Source organism: Myripristis murdjan, chromosome 7 (assembly GCF_902150065.1).
Source record: "Myripristis murdjan chromosome 7, fMyrMur1.1, whole genome shotgun sequence".
Lineage (NCBI taxonomy): Eukaryota > Metazoa > Chordata > Actinopteri > Holocentriformes > Holocentridae > Myripristis > Myripristis murdjan.
Window position 1 is genome coordinate 31,860,427 of NC_043986.1, and position 11,943 is coordinate 31,872,369.

The 11,943-nt window shown below is 41.9% G+C and overlaps 1 protein-coding gene across 1 annotated transcript; it reads right to left on the reverse strand.

Annotated features, from left to right (window-relative positions):
- Positions 1–656: 656 nt before the first annotated feature.
- otud3 (OTU deubiquitinase 3) lies at positions 657–10,372 on the reverse strand. Its single transcript, XM_030056347.1, has 8 exons — positions 10,248–10,372; positions 8,979–9,282; positions 7,531–7,679; positions 5,528–5,640; positions 5,281–5,403; positions 3,958–4,090; positions 2,779–2,966; positions 657–1,394 (listed from the first exon to the last, which is right to left on the reverse strand). The coding sequence occupies exons 2-8, from the start codon at positions 9,182–9,184 to the stop codon at positions 1,230–1,232; spliced, it is 1,077 nt and encodes a 358-aa protein (XP_029912207.1). The 5' UTR covers positions 9,185–9,282; positions 10,248–10,372; the 3' UTR covers positions 657–1,229.
- Between the last annotated feature and the right edge of the window lie 1,571 nt (positions 10,373–11,943).

Below are 11,943 nucleotides of genomic sequence, written 5' to 3' on the forward strand. Positions count from 1 at the left end.
CAACCTGAAGCAAAAGATCACTGATGCCATTGCCACCACTGATGAGGCTCTGCTACAGCAAACATGGCAAGAAATCGAGTGCCGTCTTGATGTGCTTCGTGCAACTAATGGTGCCCATATAGAGGTGTATTAAATGAGGCAAAAAAAACAAAAAAAACAACTTCAATATCTACTCCTCATTTTGTAATAATTTCCACAGATTTTGTCTATTCATTTGCTTTTGTAATAAAATGTTAAATTGTAAAGAGACTTTATGGACACCCTGTACTTCTGGCCACGCCCAGTCAGTGATGTGGCAGCAGGCACTTTGCCACTGAGAGCTGCTATTAATACCTGCTGCTACATCACTGACTGGGTGTGGTCAAAGGGCAGTGCAGTAGAGGTTTTCTGTCTCATGTGATTTAATGTTGACTTATTATTTAAAATGTTTCAGAAATTAGCTTGTTCTACTGTAGTTTCACATCTGTCCAGCAGAGGGAAGCACAGGTCAGACACAGTTAATACTTTGTGGGAGTTACTGTAGTTTGGCCACTCTCACGCAAACCTATTCAACACTTGAAACAAGACAAGAAATAATGGCAAGACCTTTCTTTCTCTCTGTGAGGAAGTGACAGAAAACACGGCAACACCCAATATGAAAAGTGACAGCCAAAGAGGACAGTAAAGATTATTTATTGCCACATTCCTCACTCTTATTACACAGTGTGCATAACAATCATTCATCAGCCGCTCCTCCTCTACATTCATCTTTGGCCAAATCCAAGAAACAAAATGATCAACTCAATCAAATGGCAAATGATAGAAGCCCAACTGCAAGAGATTATCGTGCATGGTTGTCATGAGAAGCCACATGTCGCTGGCCAGCGTAGAAAGGGACTAGGTAGCTTGGTAGGTAGAGCACATCTGAAGAGTTACTATATATATATATATATACCAACCAGGTATCAAACAAACTTAAAATCCAACAAAACAAACTGAATGTCATGCTAGGTTTCACTCTCTTTCACTTTTACAGCTTCCACACTTGTGCACGTGAAAATCCAAGTGCACACACAGACGTACAAAGTTGCAGGCACCGTTATACCGCTTTCAAAGAAACTAAAGGGTTCTCTTTAGGAAAAGTCATCTGCTGTGACGAAAGAAAAGTTGACTATGTGCAAAACGTTGTGTTCGGCGTCAGACCCCCGGGTAGCTAGAGAGGCAGTGGGTATGTTTGGCCATGCTCCAGTCTATATACTGAGAGTGTTGAGGGCTGGTACTAAGGTAACAGCTTCCGGCAGGTTCTGGTTCTGGTCCTGGTTTCCTTTGCTCTGGAGAACCTTCTGCCGATGCCTCTCCTCCTGACGCTTCTTTTTCTCCTGGCGCTGCTGCTCTTTCCTCTGTTTGTTAGACACCTGGGAAGGAGGGACACAAGAACAACTGTCTCTAGTGGCTTGTGCAGTGTCCTTAGGTTTTTGTGCATCCTTTTGAAATGGATAATTGTATTTTTACTGAAGGAGGTATTCTGTAAGTTCTATCCTGCTTCCCTGTGATTTTTAATCACATTCTGCAAATGCTGTAGACTCTCTGTAAGCACTGCACCTGAGCCTGTCCACTTCATGAGTGAAGGAAACAATGTGAGGGAAAGTGAATGTGTGGCCTTGGCCTGCTTGGATTTACTGCTCGCAAAACTGAGTCTGGTGGTGAAGAAGATGATCTTTCCACAAAACCAACACATTTATAAAGTGTTACTAATTCATGGTTGACTTGATGCATTTTATTATTATTAATTTTATTTTTTTATTACATGAACCTAGCTGTTTTTTACACTTCTACTTTTTACACTTGTAACCCTTCACAGATTCATGTACCTGCACTCATTAGAAACAGAAACAAAGTTTTGCATGAAATGTTCTTTAATAAATCTATTGAGCCACTGGTGGATTTAATATTTTGCTTTCAGTTGTGTGTGTATCTTCATTTTGACTACAGTTTCACTGACTCTGAGTGAGCACGGTATCTTGGCAACCTTAGTTTTGAAAACTCAGGATGGGAAACTCTACCTGTAGGGCAAGTTAAGCCAGCTCTGTATATAATGAAAACATTTTTCATTAGCACTAGTTACAGAGTCTAGCCACACCCGCCACACCCCGCTCCCGAGTAATTTACTGAACAGTAAGCTAGCCAGCTAACTTCCCTGCTTCATTTAGTGTGTTGTTGCAGTTGTTGCTCCTGAAACTGCAATTTAATGTGATAACTGTTAGATGTATGGACATTTTCAGTTAATGAGTTGAAGAAATGCTAGATTTGAAGACTATATATGCCAGTCTTCCAGAGTGAGTTTCCCACCTTGATTGTTCAAAATGGCCACTGTGTGAATAAGGTCAGTTAGCTGACTATAGGGCCCCTATCAGATCATCATATCTTTTGCAGCACAGATATAGCATACAGCTGATTACAGATGTGTTGTATTCTTAACATATATAATGTCAAGTCCATCAACAGGCCCAATATGATGTGCTGCATCACAAATGCAATGAATCATTGCCATGGCCATCCACTAAAACTTTCACTACTTGACAGGCAGCATTAAATCTGTGTCTGTAAACTACACAACACATAGTCACCATGGCTTGAACACCAGCTTCAACAGCCAGAGGATTTCTAAAACAAAAACTGACTTTAGGAGCTATAGGAGCTGCATTTATCTGGATGGGCCGCCCAAACGTAGTTCACATAGGTGAAATTCCAAAGCCCAACATTCCTGTTGCTGAGTTTGACAATCTCTCCCGTTTGTACCTTGGGTTTGTGTGTATTGCCGCCCTCTGGTGGCTGCTTGTGCTCGGTGCAGTCTGTGGCTGCAGCTCTGCAGGTGGAGCAGGCTCCCGAGGCACACTGGCCCTGGCACGGCTGGCCCAGCACGGAACCCACGAGCCACTCGGCGTTGATGGTGGCCGCACTCAGCTGGAGGAGGTTCTCCTCTTCACCTGGTCACACAGCACAGTCAGTCAGACTCTGTCAGCACTCTCAATGCTAAGAAAACAGTCTGCTTGATTAGAAGCCGCCATTTGCTCTAGCTCAGGGGCTTTCCAAGTCTGAGTCTGAGCCATTCAGTCCCATGGTGCAGCAAAACTGGTCCCAAAGTAACAGCTGCAGTACATAAATGAACATAATCAAAAGGAGACTATGCCAACATAAAAAACAACATTCTGGTCACCATGTTTTGAGGAAATTAAACTTCTCTTTTCTTGTTATTTTCCCATTTGAATTGCAAAAAAGATCCGGCAAGTAATATCTGCAAGAAACTTCCACATAATAACCTTGTGCCAGGAAGAAACAACCTGACAGTACTTAGTACTTACTAGTAGTAACTGTTATTAAAAGAGAAAAATGGGTACTGTGACTTTTTTATATTGGCATGATCTTTTTTCATGTTCATTTCCGTGGTAAAAGTGTTAATGTGGGACCTGTTTTGCTATGGTATGGAAGTGAATAAAGAGATATAAATACAGTGTTGTGAATTAGCAGCCCAGGGGAGCACAGAGGATATTTGACAATGAGGATATTTCACCACCATGTGGACTTCCAGGTAACTAATCATCACTCTACCAAACTTCAATTTAGTTTTAAGACTCTGAGCAGAAACATGGAACTAGCATGATCAGATGTAGGAGATGATTTGTTCCATTTTTCTTCACCAGTTTGAACGGGGCAGTGACATGTTTGTGTGTACTTCAGAAATCGATCAATAAACAAGTTTGAGTAGATATTAGCGTTGGATATGAAGTCGCACGTAACCGAAAACAACATAAACAAGGCACTGTCTTCATTAGAGGAAGGTGACTGAACTATGAATGAAAACGTGTGTGCTTTATACAGGGAGACCAACAAATCAAAGTGTCTACAAGAAGCGGCTCCCTTTTGCTCGGACAATCCTCCTGCTCCTGCAGTATGAACCAGTAAAGGCCAGGTTCTCACCCTGGATCCCTCGGTTCTTGATGGAGCTCAGGATCACGTTGTCCTCCTCCAAGGCTGCGGGTGAAGGCTTCGTCTGTCGATCCCTCTGACCGTCCCCAAACTCACGCTGCTGGCCTCGTGATTTCTGCAGATTCTGGTTGTGCCATAGAAAAGAGAATATATCAAAGACAGCTAAAGTCAAGTCCATAAATGTGAAACATGAAAATATGCACTGAGGAGATCTCAACTTTTACAAGTGGTAGTCCTGAAGTTTGGATATGTTCAACCTTATAACTCTGAAGTTAACATTTTTTTTATTTCTCCGTGCCATTCAGGTGCTCACCGCAACAACACTGTTAAAACTGAAATCTTTAGAAATATAGTCAGGGCTGATGTTCAGAGTAAAGAGTCTAATCAGATGTGATGCAAGTGCAGAGATTTACTTATAGAAATGGCCTTGTGGATTAGTCTGTGTTGGCAAAACAAAGAGACAACTGAAAGTACAAATACCAGAAGAGAAATGGCTTTAAGGGCACGTTATCAACTCTCTTGTTGTAAGACACGGTGCTAAACACTGCCTCTACATTTCCTGCCTGAAATTCCAAGGCAAAGACAAAGTGCACTGCTTATTTAGACCTTAAACTGCTGCAGTGACAGGATGACTCGGCTTTTGGATACCTGTCTAGGTCCGTAAAATCAGCTTTAATCACATTTCCATTTACTTTTGAGCCTGAACCCTTCTGATTTCCCATAACCACACCCTTAAATTCAAGCTGATCTTAAATTTCAAAAGTCAATTTCAAGTCAATTGTCTTGTTTTCCAGGTGGTTTCCATGACCAGAGACCTGGGAAAACGCTTGTTTAGGCTCCTGGTCGGGGCTGTGATGCACTGGCTGGGTGGCGTTTCTGCTTGTTCTGCTCAGGTCCTCTTAGTCGCAGGCTGCTGACCTGCCAGTGCGACTCAGCGGTGAAAACCAATCCAACAACAAAAACACAAATCCACAACCTGATCAGTACGCACTCCACCATACAATGGCCAAATGCATCAACAGAAGCATTCATATTCTATGTCTATATGGGTATGAGTTGTAAACACTTGTGTATTTTTTTACAAGATTTTGATTTTCACAATTGTTGCTGCTGTTTTATTGGGGTGCACACTATGTAAATTAGGCATTAATTCACAGAATGGGTTAATTGCATTTCATATGATTATGTGCACATTTGCTGGATGTATGCTCTCAATTTTAATCTTAAATCACAAAGTCAAGTCTGGACACACTTCAGCTGTGGTATGAAGAGTGCCACACCTGCCCATATCCAGGTGGCACCCATATTACATACTTCTATGCGGAGCTGAGCGGGGGTCTCTGAGTTGTCCCCGATGCACCTCACACTGTCATAATGATCTCCGTAGCGGTAGGCAATGTGTAGCTCTCGGCACACTTGCTTCTCCGAGCCATTTATCTGCGGTGAGAGCATAACATATGGAGTGTGTGGCGTACCAGCAGGACATTAGACATCACACAGTAATAATACATTAGATTATACGATGCCATTTGAAACTCTGTGCCTGCGCCTCTTCACTTACCTCCCACAGTGGTGTGTTAAGCTGATGGATGACCACTTTCAGCTGTTGACTGCGAGCAAAAGCAACAATAGCGTCATTGCCAGCGAACGTGCCAGGCTGAGAGAGGTTGGACACTGTGGGGCAGGAAAAACAAACGGTTGAAAACACACTTTTTGGTCATTATCACACAGAGGATTGTCCTGACAGCACCTGTGACTTTTTTTTTCAGTTATTTTCTATGGTTTATTCAAGCGATGTGCCCACTGTTTTTGAGCCAGTGCATTATGAGGTGCTTCAAATTGAATGTGTGTCAGTGTTAGCTCAATGCACATTATGTCCGTGTCAGTTTCACAAGCTGGACAAGATGGACCAAGTGCTCCATTGTCAGAAAACAGAACTTTAAAGGGCCATGAAACTAAAGCAGAAAGTGAGACTGTGGCTCTCCCCACACACACCTTTATGGCTGGGTGTAGTCATGAATGTAACAAAGCACACTTATGACCAAATCCAGCGGTGATGGCAGGTGTGGTTAATGCAGCAGAGGTTAAGCTTCTGAGCCACAGAGATCAGAGCAACAATAGTTTTGGGGGATTTAGGGTTTCGTCTGGTTTCATCAGCCTTTAAAGAGTGATGCAATGCCCACAGAAAACCTCTGCTGCTGCACTGCCCTCTAGGGGTTGAAACCTTGAGGCAAGTTGCACTTCTGGCCACACCCAATCAGCGATGTAGCCGCGGGCACTTTGCCACTGACAGCTGCTGAAAATACCTGCCACCACATCAAATGCCTGAAAGTTTCAGATTTAGTCGGGCAGTGCAGCTGAGGTTTTCTGCCTGATGTTATTTAGTGTTGTTACTCTTTAAAAAGGCTCTATCTAAGTGGAGCTCCTAGTTGATTATAAACCTCTCTGTCTCATACCTCCACTCTCCATTTTACAATGAGCTCCTCATCCTCTTCTTCAAGAAAAAGTAGATCAATCGCTAAGTTTCTCTTTTCTATTATCCCCTTTGTTACCTCAGGCTAGCTAGCTAACACTAATGAAACAGCTTGCAAGTTGTCAAACTTTGTGTTGCACTGCAGTGAGAATGAAGTAACGCTTCTTGAGTTCCAGTTGTTACTAGCAGCGCTGACAGCTGTGCTCTGCCTTTGAGCCTGATGCCAAATTCATAACTGAATGTAGTCGCACATGCAGAAATGTCCTCTTTACGTAAGATGACAACTTAGACTGTGCATAAAACATTTAAAAATACTTTCTGCTGGGAAGTTATTTGTTAAAGCAAAGCACACAACAAAAGTAAGTCCTCACATTTTCTTCTGTTATCCTTGACATCTTAAATATTTTATACAGTGAAGCATAACAGTGCACTGTCTATTTAAAAGTGATTCGTAAACTCAACTGAACCAACTAATCATACACAGGTGACAACCTGTGTCATCATCACTGTCACCAAACCAAACTAAAAATTTCAACCAATAAAACCTTCACAAATCTTTAAACATCCCCTCTCATCCACCTCTCCCTTCAAATAAAATTGTGTTTTTCCTCCAAACTGATATAGTGTTGGGTTACACTTGTGAATGATGCTTCCCTGCACTGTGTCCACCCAAACATCCTGTTTCAACAGGAAATGTATTGAATCAAGAGAGTAAGAGAACATGTCATTGTGTCTTCAGATAGCATGTTTTCCAGAAAACTGCACAAAAATACACGTTCTGGTTAAGATATAAGGAAGTCAATTTTTTTCAACGAGCCCACTGTCCCGGGGGGATGTTACATTGTCACAGTGTCAAAATAGTCTCTCCTAGCAATTATTGGACGTCCATTGTAACATAAGTGAACAGTAAAGTCAAGTGTGGTGGCAATAAGATGTCAGAGAAAAATCTCCTGGTCTGATCATGCCCTTTAAAACTATTCCCCTTTTAACTGGCTCTTATCCCTTCAGAAATCAAAATGTTGCTTCTCAAGTTCATATTCTTAGAAAAAGTCATTTCTAGAAGTAATGGATGGCATAGACTGAGTTCTCACAGTGCTGTGCAAAGGGCACGTCGTCTTCGACAAAGGGCTCGAAGTCCTGACGATGGGACATCATGTACTGGACTGTCTCCTGTCGCAGCCGCAGGTGAGCTCTGGAGTGACCCTCCAACTGGTCACCTAGAGCTCTGAACAGGCAGTTCCTGCAGGAAACACCATCACAGATCTGTATTAGACATGTGAACCTATAAAGACACCAAAATGTGTGTTGGAGTACTTGACCAAACTGAAGATTCTCATTGATATAGATGTATTATCTCAGCATCAAAGATTTCATTTCCACTGGTAAATTCACTGGAGTTTGCATGAGCTGGTAAATCACTAGCTTCAGGCTAATTATTGTATGTTTCCCATCCATGAACAACTCTGTGGCAGCCTGCCATGACATCGCCACTAACTGCCACAAATTGATTTTTTTGTTATGGTTTAAAATCATATTCCATGTTGAGCCTTTAAGTATGTCTCAGACTCTAGTCTGTATGGTTATCAATTTCTGCTTCACATCATCAGCTGTCCTCATGCCACAAGGGCCATTTATTTAGTTTGCTCACTAACTGTCTGGAAGATTAAATGGACAAGTGAACCCACTCATTCACTTCCACTCTGAGTTGACAACTGGATAAAAAGCAGAGAATATAAAGATGAACTATTAAATTACAGCTCAAGTGACATGTTCACTTTAAGGTTTCCTAAGTATGCAGCTACGTATTCTTTGAAGCTCTGTTGTAAACTGCTTGGGAGAAATAAGAACATAACAGGATAGGGGTCAATAACTTGATGCTCCTTTACCATGCCGATGCTCCTCTAGTTTTTTTATTCTAACAGGCTTCCTCCAGCTTCTCACTGAGTGTCTCAATACAACAACATTAAGAGTAAACTATTACTATAATAGTGCCATTACTGTTACAGTATCAAGATGTAGGCCTGATTTAAGTTGTTCTTTTCGTCTCATCAGGCAAGAAAGAACATCTGAGATTAAACACCATGCCCCAATTTCCTTCTGTGACCACATGAAGACTGAATGTAAGGGGCACTATCCCTAACAGATGGAAGAATATCCTCTTGAAAAGAGAAGTGTAAAGATTATTTTGGGGCATTTCTGCTTTATTAGACAGACAGAGAGAGACAGGAAAGATGGGGGGATGACATGCAGCAAAAGGCCTGAGCCAGATTCAAACCGAGGCCGCTGCAGCTAAATTAGCCTCAGAAGTACATGGTACACGCTAAACACAGTGAGCCAAAAGGGTGCCCCAAAAGAGACATTTCAATGCAAGATTTCCATTTTGTTCTACATATGATTCAAAACCTGAAATATCATTGTGTACACTGAAATATCAAGTGATGATTGTGTGCATCAGGGATTGGGAAGATGAGGCTTTCTTGCTGTAGTGAAATGTATTTACAATTTAGCTCAACTCCATGAATCTCGTTCTGGGCCTTACCCGTCTCCAGGGACCTCTCGGAGCTTCAGCCCCAGTGCCTGGAGCTGATTAGAGAAACTGACAAACTCCGCTCCCTCGTCGCCATCCTGAGGCCGGTTCTTGCGGTCCTTAGCAATGGCCCGGCGTGCTGCCCGCTCGTCCCTCTTGCGCTCCACTTCATTTTTCTTGTTACCACGGACAGGTTTGACTGTCTGCTTACGAGACATGTTGGCTGCAGTTAATTCTGCCGACCTACAACACCAAAGTAGTGCTTCTTATGGTGGTGAACTGGCTCATGGATCACTTACTGCCACGCATCTGGAACCTATTTAGGATAGATATACACACACAGACGCAGAGAGGGAGAGAGAGAGAGAGAGAGAGAGAGAGAGAGGTCATTATATTTTAGTCAATTTTTCAGAATATATACAGAACTTTTGCTGTGTTTATCCTACGCCTACAGTTTCCTTAAATGTCCATTTGAAGTCAGAGTAAGTTAGCCTGCTGTTTGAAGCAGTTAATCTTCTGTAAAGCCATAGCTGACTGCATTCTAGCCCTGATGGCAAGAACCTCACACAAAACCCCATTCAAAACTTTGGAAACTTTATGCTGCTTTGCTCACCAGTAAGCATTCCTGACTTCTTAAAAGCTGATCTGACCTTTGGGGTGATTTTTTTAGGGGGTGTCTACTAAAATTTTAAATTCAACAACATACAAGTGATGCAGCAGCACTGCTCGCTGCTGCTGCCGACACAGTGTTTTGGTCTGAGAGAGCAGCTGGAATAACGAGCGGCCCAACTCGAAAACATGATATTTAGGCTAATGGAATAAGCTCTAGGTGGTGCATGCGAAGTGAACACTGGCTGCCAGTTTCTCTGAGGTGTGCACATTTGTCAGTTAAAGAAGCAACATACACTGCCACATGCTAAACATGAGAGAAGGCGACTGCATGTAACATGGACGTTGCTGCTCATGTCGGTAGCGTCCAGGCTAGCTAGCGGTGGCAGTCATTAATGCAACGTTAGCTGGAGGCTACGCGGTTTGGTTCATTGATTAAAACCCCGGGTAGCACACAAGATAGCCGACAAGGTTAACCGTGACTAACTAATAACGATTTATTGCTTCACTTAAGCTGCGCATTTTTGCCAACGTCGCTAGCTAACGGCTAACCTTAGCCAAAATCGAAAGCTACCATTCAACAGAGCTGTTACATAATGCCGTTTTTCCTTTTACTGGCGTTAGGTAACGACCAAGTCAGAACATTATACTAGAAAATACACCCATACTTACATTCAGCGAGATTTATTCAGCAAAATAAGTCAATAACTTGGTGGCGAATGTGGTAATATCTCGTGACTTTCCGTTTTGTTTACAATTCAGGTTCCGCATACTTACTTACGTCATGAAGTACGGAAAGCGGAATGAGCCAAAGTCAATTGGAACTAAACGCGAACGACAAGGACACGATGTAGTGCAACACTCCCACTGCAAAAGTAAAGGAAAGGGCGTTTGCTGTGTAACGCAAGGCTGTGTCTTCACTACTAGCGAAGCATTGCCTTTTCAAACACATGTTGACACGAATGAAATATCGTTAAGGGGTAATATTCCCTGCTCTAAATGGGATTTTTTCAACTCGTGTATAAAATCAGCCAGGGTCACTCTGTTCAGCCTAATTGTAGCTGTACCATCTCGAAAAAGTCACCTAGTGCTAATGAAACAGTAGTCAGTCTATCAATGTATCTCTCTAACCAGACTGATCACTGCAGCAGTCAACATTTGTCAAGTCAAAAAGCTTTGAGTCATGTTCATTTTGCCAAATGTGCTCCAGTGCAGACTATGACTCAGGGTAAAGTAGGAGGGTGAGTTATGTGTTCTCAAAGGGAAAAAAAATGCTTCTCAAAAATCACTCTACCTTCTGCTCTGCTCACCTCTTAAAGTCTACTCACCACCGCTCTACTCAGCTCCTTCTGATGACACCACACAGTTGGAGAAATAGTGTGGGGGAGGAGTGGGCTGAGAAGCAATAAGCAGAATGTTTGCAATGTAAAAACACCAGCAGACAGTGAGGAAAAAGAACTAGCCTTAAGACATAAAACTGCATCACAGAACAGGAGGAGGGAGTGAGACTTTCTACTTCCTCAAGTTGAAAAAAGAAAAGAAGAAGGAGAAGAAAAAAAACCCATTACAAAACAGTATGAGCCCAGTTCTGAGCTGGCTTTTTTGAAACGTGAGCCAAACTATTTGCATCCATCTGCAGAAGTCAGTTCACATATGGCTTAGAATAAATATCAGTGACTGGTGTATGTGAACAGATGTAAATAGCCTGTAGGCTATCACATGCATTTAGACATTTGCTCAAGCCACCTGACTTGAATAGTGGACCAGTCAGCTAAGCCTGACTAAAGGACAGTTGTTTTACATTTACAGTACACTATATGCAATACAGGAAAATGTATGTGTTCGTATATTTTCTACACTTTAAGGAGGTTAAGATCCTTTTAATGCTGTGAACTGGACTTTAATAAAATAATTTTTGCCCGCTGGTCTAACAGTCTAAGTCTAACCTAATGTTACAGGCAGTGAAAAGTGAAATAGGTTTATTTATAGCCAATCTCCACTGGTGTGACAGAGAGGTTTTATTTTCAATGTAAAAGATGAAATTGTAAAAAAATTAATAAATAAATAAAATAAAATAATAAAAATAATAAAAAATAATAAATAATAAATAATAAAAAATCGGGTTTCATGTATGCTTGATAAAGGTCCCAGTTTTATCTGTTGTATCTGTTGTACAACCAACAAGCATGTTATAGATAACACCATCAGAGCCCTTGTGATATGTTTCCATGTTGCTATTTTGGTAAAATAGTAAGTAAAGCATAGGGCAGTTTACAGCATAATTCAGCAAAGTTGTTCCAGTTTTAGGGAGGGAAAAAGCCTTTCAGTATTGCCTGCTGTTGAAAATGTAGGCCAGCCGTTACCACAG